At 37.8% G+C, this 20565-nt stretch overlaps 1 protein-coding gene across 11 annotated transcripts in view; it reads left to right on the top strand.

The window, feature by feature from the left end:
- The window catches only part of CCDC150 (coiled-coil domain containing 150), a 78710-nt gene that overhangs the window by 26858 nt on the left and 31287 nt on the right, over positions 1-20565 (top strand). For 7 of the 11 annotated variants that reach the window (XR_009352089.1, XM_059168529.1, XM_059168530.1 and 4 more), the window contains 5 exons: positions 4953-5077; positions 5328-5505; positions 6038-6106; positions 15230-15343; positions 19451-19534. Coding sequence is in view for 10 of the 11 variants with exons in the window: in XM_059168529.1 (XP_059024512.1) it covers positions 4953-5077; positions 5328-5505; positions 6038-6106; positions 15230-15343; positions 19451-19534 (570 nt within the window). In the remaining variant the exon portion in view is untranslated. The remainder of the gene's footprint in view (positions 1-4952; positions 5078-5327; positions 5506-6037; positions 6107-15229; positions 15344-19450; positions 19535-20565) is intronic. The other 4 variants (XM_059168534.1, XM_059168532.1, XM_059168531.1 and 1 more) reach the window with 2 other exon arrangements.

The following is a 20565-nucleotide window of genomic DNA, read 5'->3' as shown; positions in this document are numbered from 1 at the left end:
TATTATCCTCATAAATAAGGAAAATGAGGTTTAGGGAAGTAGATCAGCTTGTCTGAAGCCGCATAGCTAGTAAGGGGTAGAGCTGAATTGAAACCAAGGTCTGACTCCAGAGTCCATGCTTTTAATTTTTGCATTATACTACCTCTCTAGTTTGCACTGTGTAGCAGTGTATTTGCATGGCTCATTTCCTGGATAACACTGTGAGCTTCCTTCTTACACATCTTTGCTATTTCCCATCGTGCTTACTGCTGCACATAGTGTAACACTAAGTAAAACCAGTGTTTACCCTGTGTTGTTACAGTATTAGGTCTAGAGGAGATTATAGTCCTGAACAAAATAAAATCTCTACTTTCAGGGACTAACAATAGTAAAATAATGTAATAGTAGAATAATGTGATGCGTGGAAGTAATCCTGTCACAAACACTTTTTAACTTTGGAATGTTACACAGATGGGATTTTCTTTTCCAAAGGTGTGAAGGTTTGCTTTGCAGTCAAGTATTGTTAAGATAAAAGTGTTTTAAAATATATGTACAGAAGTAATTGTTAATATGTACTATACTTGAAAAAGTTTTATAAATTGTAGGTAGAAGTGATGTGTCTAAAAATGTTGTTTTGAGAAGTCCAAAACGGTGAGCCAGAGAAAATAAATTATGCAAAACAATTATAAGCATATGTTGTTTTATCGTGCTTTGTAGATGATTGCATTTTTTACAACTTGAAGGTTTGTAGCGATCCTGCATCCAGCAAGTCTACTGGTGCCATTTATCGACAGCATTAGCTCATTTTGTGTCTCTTTGTCATATTTTGGTACTTCTCACAGCATTTCAAATTTTTTCATTATTTTTGTTCTGGTGATCTGTGATCAGTGATCTTTGATATATTATTGTAATTGTTTACAGATGCCACAAACCATGCCCATTTACGATGGAAAACTTAATAAATATTTTCTGTGTTCTGGCTGCTTTGACCGGCTCTTCCCCATACCTCTCCCTCTTCTCAGACCTCCTATTTCCTAAGACCCAACAATATTGAGATTAGGCCAGTAGATAACTCCTATGATGGTCTCTAAGAGCTCGTGCGAAAGGAAGTGTTTCATGTCTCTTACTATAAATCAAAAGCTAGAAATGACTAAGCTTAGTGAAGAAGGCGTGTCAAAAGCCAAGATAGGCTTCTTGCACCAAACATTGAGCCAAGTTGTGAAGGCAAAGGAAAAGCTGTTAAAGGAAATTAAAAATGCTACTCCAGTGAACACATGAATGATAAGAAAGTGAAACAGCCTTATTGCAGATACGGAAAAAGTTTTAGTGGTCTAGATAGAAGATCCATCCATCCTCAGCATTCCCTTAGACCAAAGCCAGAGCAAGACCCTAACTCCATGAAGGCTGAGAGAGGTGAGGAAGCTGCAGAAGAAGAGTAGGAAGCCAGCGGGGTAGTTCCTGAGGTTTAAGGACAGAAGCTGTTTCTGAATATGTAAGTGCAAGGTGAAGCAAGTTCTCCAGAAGATCTAGAAGATCATCAATGAAGGTGGCTACATTAAACAACAGATGCCATTGGAAGAGGTTATTTAGGATTTTCATAACTAGAAAGAAGAAGTCAATGCCTGGCTTCAAAATAGGTCTTTTGTTTTTCTCCCACTCAGTGTCAGGGAAACTATTAAAGCTTCAGGGCCATGTGGCTCAGGCAGGAGGCTGACCTGTGGGTGAAGAAAAAGCTGACAGCAGGGCCTTTGTTCACCATCCTCTCGGGGCACAGGTTGTTGGTGTGGCTGTGCTTCCTGCAGCAGTTGACCATGTGGGCTTCAGGCAAGCACAACACTTGGAGTAGGCAATCTCGTCACAGTTGTATTTCTGGGTGAGCTAGAGGTGGGTAGGCCTTGATGATGCGATGATGCAGCCCCGCAGATAAAGCACCCAGCACAGGGTGATCTCTTTCTGGATGTTGTAGTCTCAGAACATGTGGCTATGGTCTGCTGTTTGCCTGCAAAAATCAGATACTGCTGGTCGCGGAATGCCCTCCTTGTCTTGGATTTTTGGCTTTGACCTTTTTTTTTTTTTTTTAAGAGCAGGGAAGGAGCAGAGGGAGAGAGAAATCGAATCTTTTTTTTTTTTTTTTAAGATTTTATTTATTTATTTGACAGAAATCACAAGCAGGTAGAGAGAGGAGGAAGCAGGCTCCCCGCTGAGCAGAGAACCTGATGCGGGGCTCAATCCCAGGACCCTGGGATCATGACCCGAGCCGAAGACAGAGGCTTTAACCCACTGAGCCACCCAGGTGCCCCCCCCCTTTTTTTCAAGATTTTATTAGAGAGAGAGAAGAGAGCAGGAATGAGGGAAGGAGCAGAGGAAGAGGGAGAAGCAGAATCCCCACTAAGCAGGGAGCCTGACCTGAGGCTCCGTCCTGGGACTCCAGGATCATGACCTGAGCTAAAGGCAGATGTTGGGGTCCGTGATCAAAGGAACAAGACTGATACAAAGCAAGATCAAGCAAAGCTTTATTTCACGCCAAGCATCAAGAATCAAACCAACCAGTCGTGGCGTCTCTTACAAAGAAGTGACCCCTCCCAGCCTCACAGACTAACTTTTATAGAGATGGTTGAGCCTGGCTATACACAGGTGGCCAATGAGATTGCAATACACAGAGAAAACTGCACAGTTATACTAGATCACACACAGGTGGCCAATTGAATTTCAATTTACCCTAGTAGATATATGCGGTGCCCCACTGATTGGATGTCTCCACCTGGCCTGACCCGCCCTCGTGTCTGGGCTTTGCAAGTAAGTTCCTCTGGGAGGAGCAGGGTCAATCTAAGTTCACTGCATAAACTCAAAATGGCTCCCTCTGGCTAAGTAGGCCCTTACAGCAGACACTTAACCAACTGAGCCACCCAGGCATCCCAGAGAGAGAGAATCTTAAGCAGGCTTCATGCTCAGTGCAGAGCCCTGATACTGGGCTCATTCTCATGACCCTGAGATCATGACTTGTGTTGAAATCAAGAATCAGACACTTAACCAACTGAGTCACCAAGGCACCCCTTGGCTTTGACATTCTAAGTGGTGTCACTGGGCACAATCTACAGGGTCAGAGTAAGGTTCAGGTTCTTCACAAAAATCTGCATCTGTACATCTGTTGCTTGGCCCACTCACTGAAGAAAAAGCACCACGCTGACTTTGTTTGGGCCTAATATAGCTGGCGACTTTAAGTGGAAGCCAGTGTTCCTTGACCATTCCAAATATCTTAAGACCCTTAAGAATTATGCTAAATCTCCTCTACCTGTGCTTTATAAATGGAACAACAAAGCCTGGATGACAGCACATCTGGTACAACATGATTTACTGAAAATTTTAAGCCCACTGTTGAGCCCTCCTGCTCAGAAAAAAAGATTCCTTTCAAAATTGGTCACCCAAGAGCTCTGAAAGAGATGGGCAAGATTAATGTTTTCATGCCTGCTAATACAACATCTGTTCTTCAATCCATGAACCAAGGAGTAATTTCAAGTCGTCTTATTTAAGAAATCTGTTTCACAAAGCTATAGGTGCCATAGATAGTGATTACTCAGATGGATCTGGGAAATCGAAAGGAAATCGAAAACCTTTGGAAAGGATTCACCATTCTAGATACCTTTAAGTACATTCGTGATTCACGGTAAGAGGCCAGAACATTAACACTTCCAGGAATTTTGAAGAACTGGATTTCAACCCTCATTGAGTTCAAGGAGTTCTGAACTCCTCAAGGAGTTCAGGACTTAAGTGGAAGAAGTACCTGCAGATATAATAGAAATAGTAGGAGAGCTAGAATTAAAGGAGCTTGAAGATGTGACTGAATTGGTATAAACTCATGACAAAACCTGAATGAATGAGGAGTTGCTTTTTATGGATGAGCAAAGAAAATGGATTCTTAACACTCCTGGTGAAGATGCTGTGATTGCTGAAATGACAACGGAGCATTTAGAATATCATATAAGCTTAGTTGATAAAGCAACAGCGGGGTTTGAGAGGACTGACTCCTATTTTGAAGGAAGTTCTACTGTAGGTAAAATGCTGTCCAAACAGCATCACATGGTACAGAGAAATAGCTCCTGAAAGGGAGAGTCAATGTGGCAAACTTTATTGTTTGTCTTATTTTGCCTTATTGTCTTATTTTAAGAAACTGCCACAACTACCCTAACCTTTAGCAAACACCACCCTTATAAGTCAGTAGCCATCAACACCAAGGCAAGACCCTCCACCAGCAAAAAGTTTATGACTCACTGAGAGTTCAGATGATGGTTAGCATTTTTTAGCAATAAAGTGTTTTTAAGTTATGTACATTGCTTTTTTTAAAGACATAATGCTACTACACATTTAATAGACTATCACTTGTATATGCAGTGGGAAGCAGAAAATTATTTGCCTAGGTTTATTGTGGTGGTCTGGAAGTGAACCCACAATATCTCCTAGGTATTCCCATATAGTGCGTCTGTAATAGTAGCTGAGTGCAATTTCAAATATTTTCAAATGAGTTCACAGCAAATTATTAACATGATTGCCCCTGGAGAAGTGGGATTATTTTAAAGGAGGGGGAGTGTAAGTGAAGAGATCTTTTCACTTTATACATATTGATGTTGTTTTTAAAAATATGTATTATATTACAATTTTGAAGTACCAAAATATTCCTAGTAGAATTTTATATCTAAAAATACATTCATGTTAAGAGTTTTATAAATTTTGCAGCAGCCTGGGTAAATAATGCATCTTCACTGTTGGCTGGTAGAGCTATAAAATGACAGAATTGTGGTCAGGTTAGAGTGGGGACAAAGAGAAACCTGAACATTAAATTCTTTAAAAAGAGGTTTTATGTATATAAAAATGTATCTCTCAAAGCTAAGTCACTATCTTTGATCAGTCATTTTCAGTGGCACCCTATTAAATGACTTCCTGGCATCTCAGCTTTTAATATTACTTCCAAAACTCAGGTAGAGAAGAAAATGATGACGCAGACTTTTCAAGAACAAAACCTACTCCTGGATGCAGCCCATGCCAGTATCACTAAGGAGCTAGAGACTGTTCAGAATGAGAAAATCCAACTCCAAACACATCTGTAAGTAAACTAGGCAACTTCTTCTGTATCTTTTGTTCTCGCATTTGTATTTCTTGTCTTTAATGGAAACGTTTAATTCTGCATTTCTTGGGCCAGACACAAAGATAAAATAAAGACTTTGCCCTCAAGGAACTAGTTTTGTTAGAACGTTTTGGCAACTGCTCTCAGCCAGCGTGTTCTGGGAGAACGGGGGTCTATTAAATAAAGAACTCTCAGTCAACGCTCATGTCTCCTCGTTCTCTTCTTACAGGGACCTTTTAATCCTTGAGCATAATCAGTGTACCCAGAAAGCACAGGACGCGGAGAGGAGGACAGCCTTGCAGAAGGAGCTGCTAGAAACAACTATTGCAAGACTGCGCGGTGAACTGGAAGCATCAATCCAGGAGAAGAAGTCTCTGCTGGAGGAGAAAGAAAGATTTCAGGGAGAGGTGGGTAGCAGCAGATTTATGTTACCTCCTGGTTGTGGTGGTGATCTTGTTTTAAAACTATTTTAAGTGCCAAAGATAAGAAATACAGCCCAGATGCAGTTAGTCTGAGTTGCCCATTAAAGAAATCTTGAGGTGGCTAATCTCTGTCCGGTAGCATGTGATGTAGACTGTGCCAAACAGCCCGCCCTTGCACAGCATTAACTAGTGGCTCACATATCCTCATGGTAGCAAAGGCGTTAGATTTAAAAAGCTGATTTCCCCTGAAGGCATGGGACATTGGAGGTTAAGGGGGAGCAGCTCTGTCTTCCTGCTGAGGAAGGAACCCGCAGAGTCTGACGTGCAGACGTGTCTTTCTAATTTCAGGGCTATTTGTGAAGTCTGCTCTGCCTCAGAGACTCCCTGAGTGGCCCCTTTTCTGAGAGGATGTGCTATCTCGGCAGTGTAGGTATCCGTGAGCAGGGTGTGTCTGCTGTAGTAGAGCCTGCCGGCCGTGCTGACACTGAGCCTTTCTTTGTTTCCCCTCCTTGGGCAGGTTGATAAAACAGAGAAAGAAATAGCGCAAGAAAAATGCAATTTGGAAAAGGAATTAGCCAAAAACAAGGTATTCCGCATTTTATTTGTTGATATTTCACTGTGTTTCCTTCTGTATCTCTGCCTCCTGTATGAGCTTATTTTACTGAGGAGATGGGTTATTCAGTTGATTACCAGAATGTGGAGGGGGAAAGAAGCTACTGAGGTGGGTGCACCACAGATTGCTCGGGTCACGGCTCCAGCCGTGCCAGCACAGGGCTGCTGCTGGGCCGCGTTCAAGCATCTGGTGTTGGCCACTGAGTAACGACAGCCTCTGGCCCTAGTGTTCACTCAGTATTTTAGCCAGGAAGTCCCTCAATGGCCCTTTGGGAGGCAAAGAGATCATTGTTGACAGTGCTGTTTTGTTTTGTTTTGTTTTTTAAAAAGCCAACTTAGGCTTCCTAAGTACCTGTTAGCACTTGTCACTCATCTGTAAGATACTCTCTCCTGGGTTCTAAAAAGATAGAATGGCCAGAGACACAAATACTCTTATTAAAATAAAACAAAAGCCGGTCTTTAAAGCATTGCTGTTTGTGTTTCCAAAATTTGAAAAACATAAAGGTTATGTATCACTGTCATCCGGAATCATCTGGAGCGTCAGGGAGAATTAGCCTACCCCAGATGGTAAATTCTGCGACACGTGTCTGTATAACCATTGATCCTTGATTGCTTCTTGGCTTCTGGCCCTATTAAATAGTATTCATGTTACCAGAACCATATATGTGTGAACCTGTAATTTAAGAAGTTTCTGAGCCCAAGCTCTGATATATATAGTTCACCTCTCTGTCATGTAATCAGTGGTTTAGTGACTAAGCTCTAGTGATTTGAAAAATCGTCCAACCTAAGAATCTTTTTAAAAAGCTTACTTCCCATGGTGAGGACTTGCTGGTGTCAGTTTGCCCTCAAATATGCTTTTTAAAATTTGGAAAATTGGTGGATACTATTAAATTCATGAATGCTTTTCGCTTGAATGTAGGGAATGTTACATGGCGAAGGCAAATGTTCTGTGTCTTTGATTAAAACATAGAATCATTTCGCTTGTCTAATTTTATTTGTCTGAACGTAGGCAAGGTGTGAGTTCATGGGGCTGAAAGAGAGGTTCTCTTAGACCAAATGGTAATGCTTATACTGAGTCCTATGTTTTGGGGGGGTCTGATTTGATATTTTTCAAATGTGTGTTTATTGTAAAGCTATGTTTTTCTGAAGTCAGGCTTATTAAATTATACATAGTGAAATTCACCCTTTTTTTAGCGTACAGTTCTGTGAATTTTGGCCAACACATCAAAATACAGAACACTTTTATCACCTTGGGAAGGTCCCTCATACCTCTTTATCTTTAACGTCTTGTACCACCATCCTTTGGCAACCACTGGCCTGTGCATCTGTTCCTATAGTTATGTCTTTCCCAGAATATCCTATAAATGGAATCATATAAAGTGTAACACTTTGAGTCTGGCTTCTTTTGTTTAGTGAAAGACATTCGAAGTTCTCCCATATTCTTGTCGTGTATTTCAGCTGTTTGTGTTCCATGATACGGGTATATCACAATTTCTTTGTCCATTTGCCACTTGAAGGACATTTGGCAATTATGAATAAAGCCTATAAAATGTTCACATCTGAACACGTATTTTTATTTCTCTTGGCTAATTATCTGGAGTTGGAATTCTAGATCCTATGGGAAATACATATTTGACAAACAATTCAGCAGCTATTTTCCAAAGAATATGTACTATCTTGCCTTCCGTCAATACTGTAGAAGAGTTCTACTCTCACTGCATTCTCGCCAGCACATGGTAGCGTTGGTTCTTTGAGTCTTGGCCATTCTAACTGCTGATGTAGACTGGCATATCATTGTGGCATAATTTGCATTTCTCTAGTGATTAATAATATTGAGCATCTTTTCATCTGCTTATTGGTTATTCACAAGTTTAAGTGTCTTTGAATATTTTAACCATTTAAATTCCATTTGTTTTCTTATTAATTGATTTTTCAGGGATTTTAAAAATATTCTCATGTTGATTCTTACATAAAAAAAGTTCATACTTTTTGTTTATGTGCAGATCTTCCAAGTGCTTTACATATTTTTCTCCCATTTTTTGCCTTGTTTTTTCATGCTCTTTCAAAGAGCAGAAGTTCACATTTTGATAAAATCCAACTTGTCAAATTTTTTATTTTTGGATCATACCCTTTGTGTCCTATCTAAGAAATTTTTGACTAACCTAAAATCACAAAGATTTTCCTTTTTGTTCTCTAGAAGTTATATGGTTCTAGATCTTATATTAGGTCAATGGTCTGTTTTTAGTTAATTTTCATATATCATGCAAGGTTCATTTTATTTTCAGATGGATTGTCTGATCTAGTACATTTTATTATTGAGATGTAATTAATACACTATAAATTCACCTCCTTAAAATATACAGTTCAGTGGTTTCTTAGTTTATTCAAAAGTCTGTGCAAACATTACCACTTAAAAAAATTTTTTTAAATTTCTTTTCAGTGTTCCAGAATTCATTGTTTATGCACCACACCTAGTGCTCCATGCAGTACGTGTCCTCCATAATACCCACCACCAGGCTCACCCAACCTCCAAAACCCTCAGATTGTTTTTCAGAGTCCATAGTCTCTCATGGTTCATTTCCCCCTCCAATTTCCCCCAACTCCCTTCTCCTCTCCATCTCCCCATGCCCCCCATTTTATTCCTTATGCTCCACAAATAAGCAAAATCATATGATAATTGACTCTCTCTGCTTGACTTATTTCACTCAGCATAACCTCTTCCAGTCTCGTCCGTGTTGCTACAAAAGTTGGGTATTCATCCTTTCTGATGGAGGCATAATCCTCCATTGTATATATGGACCACATCTTCCTTGTCCATTCGTCCATTGAAGGGCATTTTGGTTCTTTCTATAGTTTGGTGACTGTGTCCATTGTTGCTAGGAACATTGGAGTACAGATGGCCCTTCTTTTCACTACATCTGTATCTTTGGGATAAATACTCAGTAGTGCACTTGCAGGGTCATAGGGAAGCTCTATTTTTAATTTCTTAAGGGATCTCCACACTGTTTTCCAAAGTGGCTGCACCAACTTGCATTCCCACCAACAGTTTAAGAGGGTTCCCCTTTCTCCACATCCTCTCCAACACGTGTTGTTTACTGTCTTGTTGATTTTGGCCATTCTGACTGGTGTAAGGTGGTATCTCAATGTGGTTTTGATTTGAATCTCCTTGATGGCTAGTGATGATGAACATTTTTTGTGTGTGTCTGTTAGCTGTTTGTATGTCTTCACTGGAGAAGTGTTTGTTCATGTCTTCTGCCCATTTTTTGACATGATTATCTGTTTTGTGTGTGTTGAGTTTGAGCAGTTCTTTATAGATTACCACTATCTAATTCCAGAAACTATTTATCACCAAGAAGAAACCTGGTACCCATTAGCAGTCCCTCCCCATTCTGGTCTGCCTCCAGCCTCTGGCAACCACTGTTCTACTTTCTGTCTACATGGGTATGTCTATTCCCACATTTCATATGAATGGAGTAAACCGGTGTGTGTCCTTTTATGTTTGGCCTCTTTACTAGGTTAATGTTTTCAAGGTTTATCCATACTGTAATATATGTCAGTATCTCATTCCTTTTTATGGCTGGGTAGTATTATATTGTGTGACTATACCACTCTTCATTTAGCCATTCATCAGCTGATAGACATTCAGGTGGTTCCCATTATTTTGGCTGTGAAGAATAATGCTATGAACATTTGTGTACATTTTTTTTTATGTGAGCATATGTTTTTGATTCTGTGGGAGTAAAACTGGGTCTTAGGATAATGCTGTCATTTTGAAAATCTACCAGAGTGTTTTTATAAATAGCTACACCATTTTACAATCCCACCAGCAATGTATGAGGATTCAAATATCTTCATATCTTCACCTACATCTGTTATTGTCTACTTCTTAAAAAATTAATATACCCATCCAAGTCGCTAGGAAATATCTCATTGTGTTTTTTTCAATTAAGGTGAAATTCACATAAAAGAAAATCATACACTTTAAAGTGAACAATTCAGTGGCATTTTGTATACTTACAATGTTGTATAACCACTAACTCTTCTAGTTCCAAAACATTTTCATCACCCCAAAAGGAAACTCTGTACCCATTAACTAATTACTCCCTATTCCCCTCTTCCCCTAACTTTAACAGCCACTAATCTGCGTTCCATCTGTATAGATTTACCTATTTTAGATATTTCATATATTCATACAATATGTGATCTTTTGTATCTGCCTTCTTAGCATAACACTTTTGGGGTTCATCCATGTTGTACATAGCAATATTTCATCCCTTTCATTCATTTTATGGATGAGTAATAATTCACTCTTTGTGTGTGTGTGATGGTTCCCTGGTTCATACCTCAAAGACCAACCACCTGGGGTATTCTGTTTGTAGAAATCTAGGTGTATCTTCTTACATCAGAGGCTGATTTCATGGGTGTACAGAATATTCTGGTAGATATCCAGCTCAATTCAGGGACTAGTTAAAAATAGGGTCCCTTACTCCTCTGCCATCTTTGCAGAGGTTCCTGTTGTTTTGTTTTTTAATAATAACCATCCTAGTAGATGTGAAAAGAGGTACCGTGTGGTTTAGATTTGCATCTCCCTAATGACTACTGATGTTGAGTATCTTTTTATGTGCTCATTGGCCATTTGTATATCTTCTTTGGAGAAATGTCTATTCAGATCAGTAGCTCATTGTAAACTGGTTTGTCTTTTAATTGTTTAGTTAAAAAGAGTTTATATATTCTAGATCGTAGACCCTATCAGATATGTGGTTTGCAGATATTTTTCTCCCATTCTCTGGGTTCTGTTTTTAAATTTTTAGATTTTTATTATGCTCAATTTACTTTTTTTGTTGTTGTTGCTTATGCTTTAAATGTCACATCTGAGAAACTTGCCTAATCCAGGGTCACAAAAATTAACAGTTTTTTATTCTAAGATTTTTTATAGTTTTACATATATAGGTCTTTGTTCATATATGGGTTGAGGTAGAGGTTCAACTTAATTATTTTGCCTGTGGTTATCCAGTTGTCCCAGCACCATTGTTGAAAAGCTCTTCTTTCTTTTGAATAGTCTTGACTCCCTTGTCAAAACGCAATTAACCATAGATGTATGGGTTTATTCTAGACTCTCAATTCTGTTCCACTGGTCTGTATGTCTTTCATATGTCAGAACCACACAGTTTTGATTACTGTAGCTTTGTAGCAAGTTTTGAAATCAAGATGCATGAGTCCTCCAACTTTGTCTCCCCCCCCCCCACCAAGATTGTTCTGACAATTCTGAATACTTATGTTTCTATATGAATTTTAGAGTCAGCTTTTCCATTTTTGCAAAAAAGGCAGCTATAATCTTGATAGAGTTTGCCTTGAATCTGTAGATTAGGGGACTTTTGCAATAATCATAATACCTTATATTTTTTTCTCTATAAGAATGTATCATCTGAAAATAGAGAGAGTTTTATTTCTTCCTTTCACATTCCACTGCCTTTTCTTTCTTTTTCTTGTGTAATTGCCTTCAGTAGAATCTCCACTATAATGCTGAGTAGAAATGTTGGAGCAGACAGACATCCTTGTCTTGTTCCTGATTTTAGGGGGAAAGATTTCAATCTGTCACTGTTAAGTACAGTATTAGCCCTTGGCTTTTTCTAAATGCCCTTTAGCAGGATGAGAAGATTCTCTTCTATTCCTAATTTGGATAGTTTTTATCATGAAAGTATGTTGAATTTTGTCAATTGCGTTTTCTATGCTATCGAGATAATCTGGTAGATTATTTTACATTGTTTGATTTCAAATGTTGAACCAAGCTTTCATTTGGGGGATAACTTTTACTTGCTCATGAGTGTAATCCTTTTTATATTGTTTCATTTGGCTTGCTAACACCTTTTTGAGGATTTTTGAATTGTTATAAATATGGGATATTATTTTATAGTTTTCTTATGATGTCTTTGGTTTGGGTATCAAGGTAATAGTGCCCTCTTAAAATGATTTGGTAAATGTTCCCACCCATTCTATTTTTGGGAAGAGTTTTTGAGGGATTAATGCTATTTCATCTTTTTAAAAAATATTTTATTTATTTATTTGACAGACAGAGATCACAAGTAGGCAGAGAAGCAGGCAGAGAGAGAGGAAGGGAAGCAGGCTCCCCGCTGAGCAGAGAGCCTGATGTGGGGCTCAAACCCAGGACCCTGAGATCATGACCTGAGCTGAAGGCAGAGACTTTAATCCACTGAGCCACCCAGGTGCTCCTGATAATTCATCTTTAAATGTTTGTAGAATTCACCATAGTTCTAGGTTTTTCTTTGTGGGGAGTTTTAAATTTTATTTCTTTTTAATTTTTATTATTAATTGAGTCTCTTTATTTATTAAAGGCCTATTCACATTTTCTACTTCTTTCTTTAGTCAGTTTCAGTAGTTTGGTCTTTCTAGGAATTTTCCCGTATCACCGAGGCTTTCTAATTTATTGGTATACAATTGTTCAGAGTAGCTCCTTTTCTTCATTTCTTTATATTCAGTGTAATGTTCCTTCTTTCATTCAGTTTCAGTAATTTGTGTCTTTTTATTATTGGTAATATAGCTAAAGGTTTGTCCATTTTGTTCATCTTGTCAAAGAACCAGCTTTTGGTTTTAGCAATCATGTCTGTTGTTTCTCTATTCTGCCTTTTGTTTCTGCCCTAATCCTCATTATTTTCTTCCTTCTGCTTGCTTAGGTTTAATTTGTTCCTTTTCTAGTTTCTTAAGAGAGTAGCTTAGGTTGTTGGTTTATTTCTTCTTTTTTAACATTGGTGTCTACAGCTATAAATTTCCCTCTAAGCACTGCTTTAGCTGCATACTATACATTTTGTCATGTTTTCATTTTCATTCAACTCAAAGTATCCTTAACTTCCCTTGTGATTTTCTTTTTGACTCATTTGATATTTATAAGTTTGTTGTTTAATTTTCTCATATATGTGACCCTCCCAAATTTCCTTCTTTCATTAATTTCCAATTTTATTTCATTGTGGTTGGAGAACATATTTTGTATAATTCCAGTCCTTCAAATATATTGAGAGTTGTTCTATGGCTTAACATATGGAACATTCTGGAGAATGTTGTATGTGCTCTTGAGAAAAATGGTATTCTGCTATTGTTGGAAGGAGTTTTCTATAGATGTCCAGTTCTTCATAGTGTTTTTCAAGTTATGTCTCCTCACTGATCTTCTAATTTTTCTATTCATTACTGGAAGTGGGATATTAAAGTGCCCAGCTATGTTGAATCATTTTTCTCTACTTTTAATTCTGTTAGTTTTTGCTTCATTTACACTGGGACTCTGTTGTTAGAGGCACATATATTTATAAATGTTATGTCTTCTTGATGTATTGACCCTTTTTTCAATATGTAATGTCTTTTTTAAGTTTCTGGACCCAATTACAACATGTGTGTGTGGGGGGGTTCCCACACACATAACACCAAACAGATTTTGGATACCAGCAAAGTGTCCAAGAATTGTACTCAATTCTTACACTACTACCCAGAAATAGCATTTAGTCCTACACGACCTGTAGGACAAGTTCAGTCCTACAGGACTGTTCCCACTCTTGAACTCCTACTTCAGATACAAGTTGCACGCTCCAGGTTGTTAACACCAGGCTGTTGTGCTTCTGACCTATTGGCTATAGATTGGAGGTTCCAACAATCTCCTCCTTAGATTCTTTTAATTTGTTAAAGTGGCTCACAGCACTTACGGAGATACATTTACCAGTTTATGAAAGGATATGATAAATGATACAAATCAACAGCCAGATGAAGAGATAACATAGGACGAAGTATGGGGAAATAGCAGTGAGTTCCATACCTCTCCAGGGGCACCACTATCCCTAATTTCCATGTGTTCACAACCCAGAAGCTCATAGAACTCGGTCCTTTGGGGGGTTTATGGAGGCTTCACTGCATAGTCATGACTGACTAAGTCATTGACCATTAGCTGATTCAGTCTTCAGTCCCTCTTCCCTCCCTGGAGGTTAGGGACTAGGACTGAAAGTTCCAACCCACTAATCACATGGTTGGTCCTCCTGGCAATCAGCCCCTATGCTTGGGTGGGGACCAGAAGTCACCTTCATTAATAACAGGAACACATTTCACCGTTATGGCTCTGTTCCACAGTTCTCAGGAACTGTAAATGAAGGCCACATATATCTGCGACATACATTTTGGTCATCTGAGTGACCACACTTATTTCTTATAAACCATTATGATAAAAGGCCTTCTTTATCTCACACATTTTTGTTTATTTTGTCTAACCACTCCAGCTCTTTTCAGGTTACTGTTCACATGATATTTTTTTTCCATTCTTTTTCTTTCAACCCATTTGTGTTTTTGAATCTAAAAATGTGTCTTTTATAAACAGCATATAGTTGGATCTTTTAAAAAATTCATTTTGCCTGTCTCCTTTTTTTGGTGGGGTGTTTAATCCATTTATATTTATCATAATTAATGATAGGATTTACATCTGCCACTATACTTATTTTTCATGTCATATGTTTCTTATTCCTCTCTCCATTACTGCTGCCGCCTTTGTTAAGATATTTCTAGTGTACTTTTTAAATCCCCTTATTCTTTATTTTACTATAAATTTTTGAGCTATGGGTAATAGAGTTATTAACATCTTTTCTTCTCTAATCTATTAATATAGTGAATTATACTAATTAATTTTGAATGTTTGACAAGCTTTGTATTACTGGGATAAATAGTCCTGACTTGTTATCCTTTTTATATATTGCTGAATTCATTTTACTAGTGTTTGGTGAAGACTTTCTGCATCTATATTCATAAGCTGAAATTAATATATAAGTAAATACCAAGTTCCAGAGATTTTCTACTTCTAGTAAATGTGAGTGATGTAATTTGTCATAGCCATCCTGCTGAAGACAACTAAAAAAGCTGAAAATTTTTAAAAGAAAAGAAAAAAGTTTACAAAATTATAGAGCTATCAGACTACAAATCCCTGCATTAAGAGACAGGAGGACTTGTTCATTCAATAAGCTCTAAATTACAGTTTAAAATGTCATTTTTAAAATAAGGTAATATTTTTGAATCTAGCATAAATAGATTTCTTTTCCCCTTTTGTGTTTCAAAGATAGATATAAATGCATTAACCCAAAACCTGCGCATTCTAGAGGAAAAGAATAAACACCTGGCAGAACAAATGGCTTCCCTAGAACTTCGGCAAGTCACTTCTGATTACAATGGGGTGGGTATAAAAAGGTCAGTCTAAATTAAGAATTAAGAATTTAAAAATCAAAGTCAGAAGATGGGTTTTCTTCATTTATTGGTGTTTTAATAATTATTATTAAGTCCTGAGTAACTCAGGCTAAATATAACAGAGAGCCTTATGAGTACTTAAACAATAAGAGATTTAAGAAAACAAGAATTTAAGGCAACTATTAAATATCTGCCTCCACAGATGATCTATATAATACTGAAAAGCACAAATATTTATCATGCTTAAAAATATTTCCTCTACTGGGGCCCCTGGGTGGCTCAGTGAGTTAAAGCCTCTGCCTTCAGCTCAGGTCATGATCCCAGGGTCCTGGGATCAAGCCCTGCATCAGGCTGTCTGCTCAGCAGGGAGCCTGCTTCCTCCTCTCTTTCTGCCTGCTTCTCTGCCTTCTTGTGATCTTCGTCTCTCAAATAAATAAATAAAATCTTTAAAAAAAATATTTTCTCTATCATAAATTATGAGGAAGAAACTTAAATTTTTCTTTTCTTTGTCTAAGAGTTCCATTAGGCAATCAGTAATAAGTACAATTTCTAAAAGCTGTTTGACAAGGTCAGTGCATAACAAATAAATGGTAGAGTTCACAAAACCTCTCTCAGTGAAGGGTATTTAAAGAGATGATCATTTTGTTAAACAACTAATAAGTTTTCCTGTGTGCTTTTGAGTACTTGAAAAAATAATTGTTTCTATAGCATGCTGATCACCTTTGAAAATTGCAGAGATGGCCCCCATGTGAGTCTCTCTTAATCTGAGTTAAATTCTTTCAACTTCTATCATAAGCTTCTCATTACTTCAATTATGAAAACCTAGAGAGTAATTCTAAATCCAGTACATTTTCATAGCTTTAGAGTCAGACTGCCTGTGTTTCAATTTTGGCTGTGACCTCTCAGATCCTCAGTTTCTTAATCTGTCAAAGTAGGGAAATTAATACCTTTATTAGGAAGTTAAGGATTAAGTATGTTAATCTTGTAAAGCATGTAGCAGATAACTACCATTTACTGAACTTTTAGTATCTGAGCCATCCCAGAAAAAAAGCCTTTAAGTTGCTATTACAGCAACAAGTTGCATTAGTTCTAATTCCTCATACTATCTCAGACCAATATTCCCACCCCCAAGTTTAAAGATTTATCCATGTCCACTACTTGCTCATTGGCCATGCATCAGCTGGGCTTATCAACCCACCTGCTTCTGGTCCCTCTGACGACCACATCTCAGTCTGCCTGATTCTTTCATGCCCCACTGCCGGTGAGTAGGCCTGTGGCCTCATCCTAGTAGTGATTTTGACAGATCCTGACAATGATTCGATCAGTCAGTGTTGATTCTTCCCTGCTCATAGCACCTCTTAAGGTCTCCCAGTAATAAACCACACCTCAATTCCGCCTTGCAGTTTTGTGCTTCTTCATAGAATTTTCTCTGACCATGCCTGCCCAGAAGCCCTACCATTTGGCGGTATGAGTCTTGAGAAATGAGGTTGAGGTGTCAGGATTTGGGATTTTGTTTGTTTGTTTTTTTTAATCTCAACAGTATCATTAAACCTATCACCATTCAATGTTGGCAGTGTATTTTTGTTCTTTGGGAATTAACACTTGAAATTCTCAATAAAAGCTGCCTTCTAGTATAACTTCTTCCTGGATTTTGGAGAGAATGCTTATGAGTATGTGCTGTATATGCCACACCTGTGATTTGAACTCAGACAAACCTGGTTTCAACGCTTGGTTCCATTGACTGTGTGACTTGTGCAAGCCTTAAACTTTAGGGCCTTTGGCACTAAGAGGATCCCTCCTAACCATGGGTTTCCTACAGCACACTGTTCTCGTACATATCAAAATAATAATTTCATTGATTAGAATTATGTATCTGCCTTCACTCTCTTCTAATGCAAGAACTATAGTTACTTATCTTTATACTCCCTTACCTAACATAGTACCTAATACATAATAGGTATTTAAGAAAGATTAATTCAGTAGAATATAAGGAGGGTCATATGTCTTGCCAGGACATGAGGAGTAAATGTCATACTGTATGTAAAGTGCTCATCACAAGAGCTTAGCATACTTTATCCATGTTTAAACAGTATTTTTTTTTCCTCCTTCACACTGATTTTGGGTTTATTTCTATTATTTCAGCCTTTAAGGATGGTACAATTTAAGTCTCTTTTTTTTTTTTTTTAAAAGATTTTATTTATTTATTTGACAGAGAGAAATCACAAGTAGGTAGAGAGGCAGGCAGAGAGAGAGAGGAGGAAGCAGGCTCCCTGCCGAGCAGAGAGCCCGATGCGGGACTCGATCCCAGGACCCTGAGATCATGACCTGAGCCGAAGGCAGCGGCTTAACCACTGAGCCACCCAGGCACCCCCAATTTAAGTCTCTTAACACAGGGAACCATAGTGAGGAATGATGAAAATGGGGGAGATTTACAGTTGAATCCTTGTCAACCTGTCTTTTATATCTTAAGATAATTCTGTTTGCTTCCTGCTTTTTCCAAAGAGTGAAATCTTTGAATCAGTTAAAATGCATATTCTAACCATTAGCATTTTTCTTTGTATGGTTCTTAAGTGATTCTTCAATTTTTATTTTGCTTCACATATTAATAATTTATATAGTATATTGACAAGATTATTTAAGCAAAGGTTAATCTCTTTTTCGCCTTTCACAACTCAGAATCCAAGATAATCACTCATTCAAGTGCTCTCTAATTTCTGGTCTCCCACTGATTCTCTTAAATATAAGGCCTATTTAAATAGTCTGGAAAAAATAATTTAAATTATTGCCTTAATATCTGCTTTCCTTTGGCAACTAGAATAATTTCTTTTTTGTTTGTTGTGAATTTAAATAAAGGACCTTGTGTCAAATATGAATCACATTTTGATTTTGCTAGGTGACCAAAGAAAGAGAAATTATTTTTAAAGCATATTTAAAAGATTAATAGAATTTCTTATGCCTTTGCTTAAAAGAGGGAATTTTATTGAGGTCAAAGTACCATTATTTTAAAAATTCCTGGATATAAGAGACGCAGATCATCTAAAGTTACTACAAAAAAAACCTTTTTCATATTCCAAAAAGGCAAGCAGTTTCCTCTGTTTGTTACAGCTAGCATATTTTAGGTTAAGTCTAGTTCTTGGTGTTTTATACACCAAATCTGCTCTTTACTATACATTGGGTACCTCAATTTGTAGAATTTAGAATTGAATTTTAAATAACTGAGTTTTTATGATTATGGTATATCTTTGTTTTTGTAACATCAGTGGCCACCCTTATCATTTATTTTTGCTGAAGACTTGGTCAAAACATAATCCCAAATGTTGTGTTAATGGAATATTTTTACTTCAGTTTCCAAAATAGAAGTATTGTAGGAAAGGGGAATTTCCACTGACAGAAAATTGATTAATTTTATGATAATATATCGCTATTAGTCTCCTTTTTATTGATAACAATCTATAGCTCTCTTAGGTTACTTTGAAACCAATACTTTATTGGGTCTGAATGCTTTTTAAACATATTTTCCTTTGCATTAGTAGGAAGCACACATAGTGATTAAAAATGAAACTTTAACAGGGCACCTGGATGGCTGCTAAACATCCAACTTTTGATTTAGGCTCAGGTCATGATCTCAGATCTTGAGATCAAGCCCCATACTGGGCTCCGCACGAGCCTACTTACGATTCTCTCCCTCTCCCTCTCCCCGCTTGCACGCTCTCGCTCCTCCCTTGCACATTCTCAAGCGCTCTCTGTCTTTAAAAAAAAAAAAAAAGAAGGAAAGAAACTTTGAGAGACAATGTACAAATATGTGTAATTATGTATGAAATAAATACTGGTCTGATAGGACAAATACTCAGAGGGCCGTAATAGTTAACCTACTGTTGCTTAATATTGGATATAAATTTTTATATTGAATGTGCATAATTTGGGGGTAGGTTGTATAGAAGTACTGGTCACTCTAGGGAAGAGCTAAGAGGCAGCAGAGGCAAATAAATATGTATCCTGGTTTGGGCACTGTAGAAATGCTAAGGTATAAATACTTGTTCAGAAGTGGTTATTCCGTTTTATGCCTCAGTGCTGACACCTGTGTTTGCTTTGTCAGCTTGCCCAGCAGCAAGTGGAAAAGGCCTTGGGAAAAATTACTGAGAGTAAAAATAAACTGGCCTATGAAAAGGGAAAACTCCAGGTATGAGATTTTATTTTCTGATTTGTGTTATGTAATTTTTTTAATAACAGTTTTCATACTAAATATTGCTAGGTTTTGAGAAATTCTATAACTTTGGACCAAAGTGTTTGAACGCCCCCCCCCTTAGTTTGTTGCCTTATTAAATAAAATCCAGGTGACTTCTATTCACATATCTGTAATGTAATACTGAATATGTATGAAATTATGAAACCAAATTTTGAAACCAAAACCCATTCTGTGACTATTTGAAGCTGTATTATAATTGTTTCATGCTTGCATGGTCATTCATGGAGAATGTAGACAGCCCACGCTCTCTTTTTTGCTGATATTTTATAATGTTCTTAAAAAGAAATAACCCTGGGGGACAGCTGGGTAGCTCAGTGGGTTAAAGCCTCTGCCTTCAGCTCAGGTCAGGGTTTCAGTATCCTGGGATCGAGCCCCACATCAGGTTCTCTGCTCTGCGGGGAGCCTGCTTCCCCCCAACCTCTCTCTCTGCCTGCCTCTCTGCCTTCTTGTGATCTCTCTCTCTGTGTCAAATAAATAAATAAAATCTTAAAAAAAAAAAAAAAAAAAAGAGAGAAAGAAAGAAGGAAGGAAAGAGCCCTGGAATTGGGACTCACAGGCAATAGACTTAAGTGAATGGGATGATACTGTCTTGCTGCCTGTTGGCAGGAAGTTTGCTGCTGATAACCGGCTCCATGTGGAAATGCTGAAATCTGAATAAGTAGTTCACAGCTTAGCTACACATGACCGTTTGAGGAATTTTTAAACACCTCATTCTGGGAAGTGTATGATGTCTGCCATTTACTCTGGAATGAACGAGAAAAAAAAGAAAAAATCGTTTGGTGGCTCAGTAGAGGAAACTGATAGATGATTTGATATGTGATGAGCAAGTATAAAAAAATGGTAGGATTTGGGTGACCGTGTTCTCATTCACAGTGAAACTCTCTCAATTTTTCTGTCTACCTAAATCCCATGACAAGGCTTGCCCCCCAGAGCAACCGGATCAGAATCTCAGGGACCAGGTCTTC

This window comes from Mustela lutreola, chromosome 3, assembly GCF_030435805.1.
Source record: "Mustela lutreola isolate mMusLut2 chromosome 3, mMusLut2.pri, whole genome shotgun sequence".
Lineage (NCBI taxonomy): Eukaryota > Metazoa > Chordata > Mammalia > Carnivora > Mustelidae > Mustela > Mustela lutreola.
Note: the sequence above shows the minus strand (reverse complement) of the source record. Positions and strands in the feature narration are given on the sequence as shown.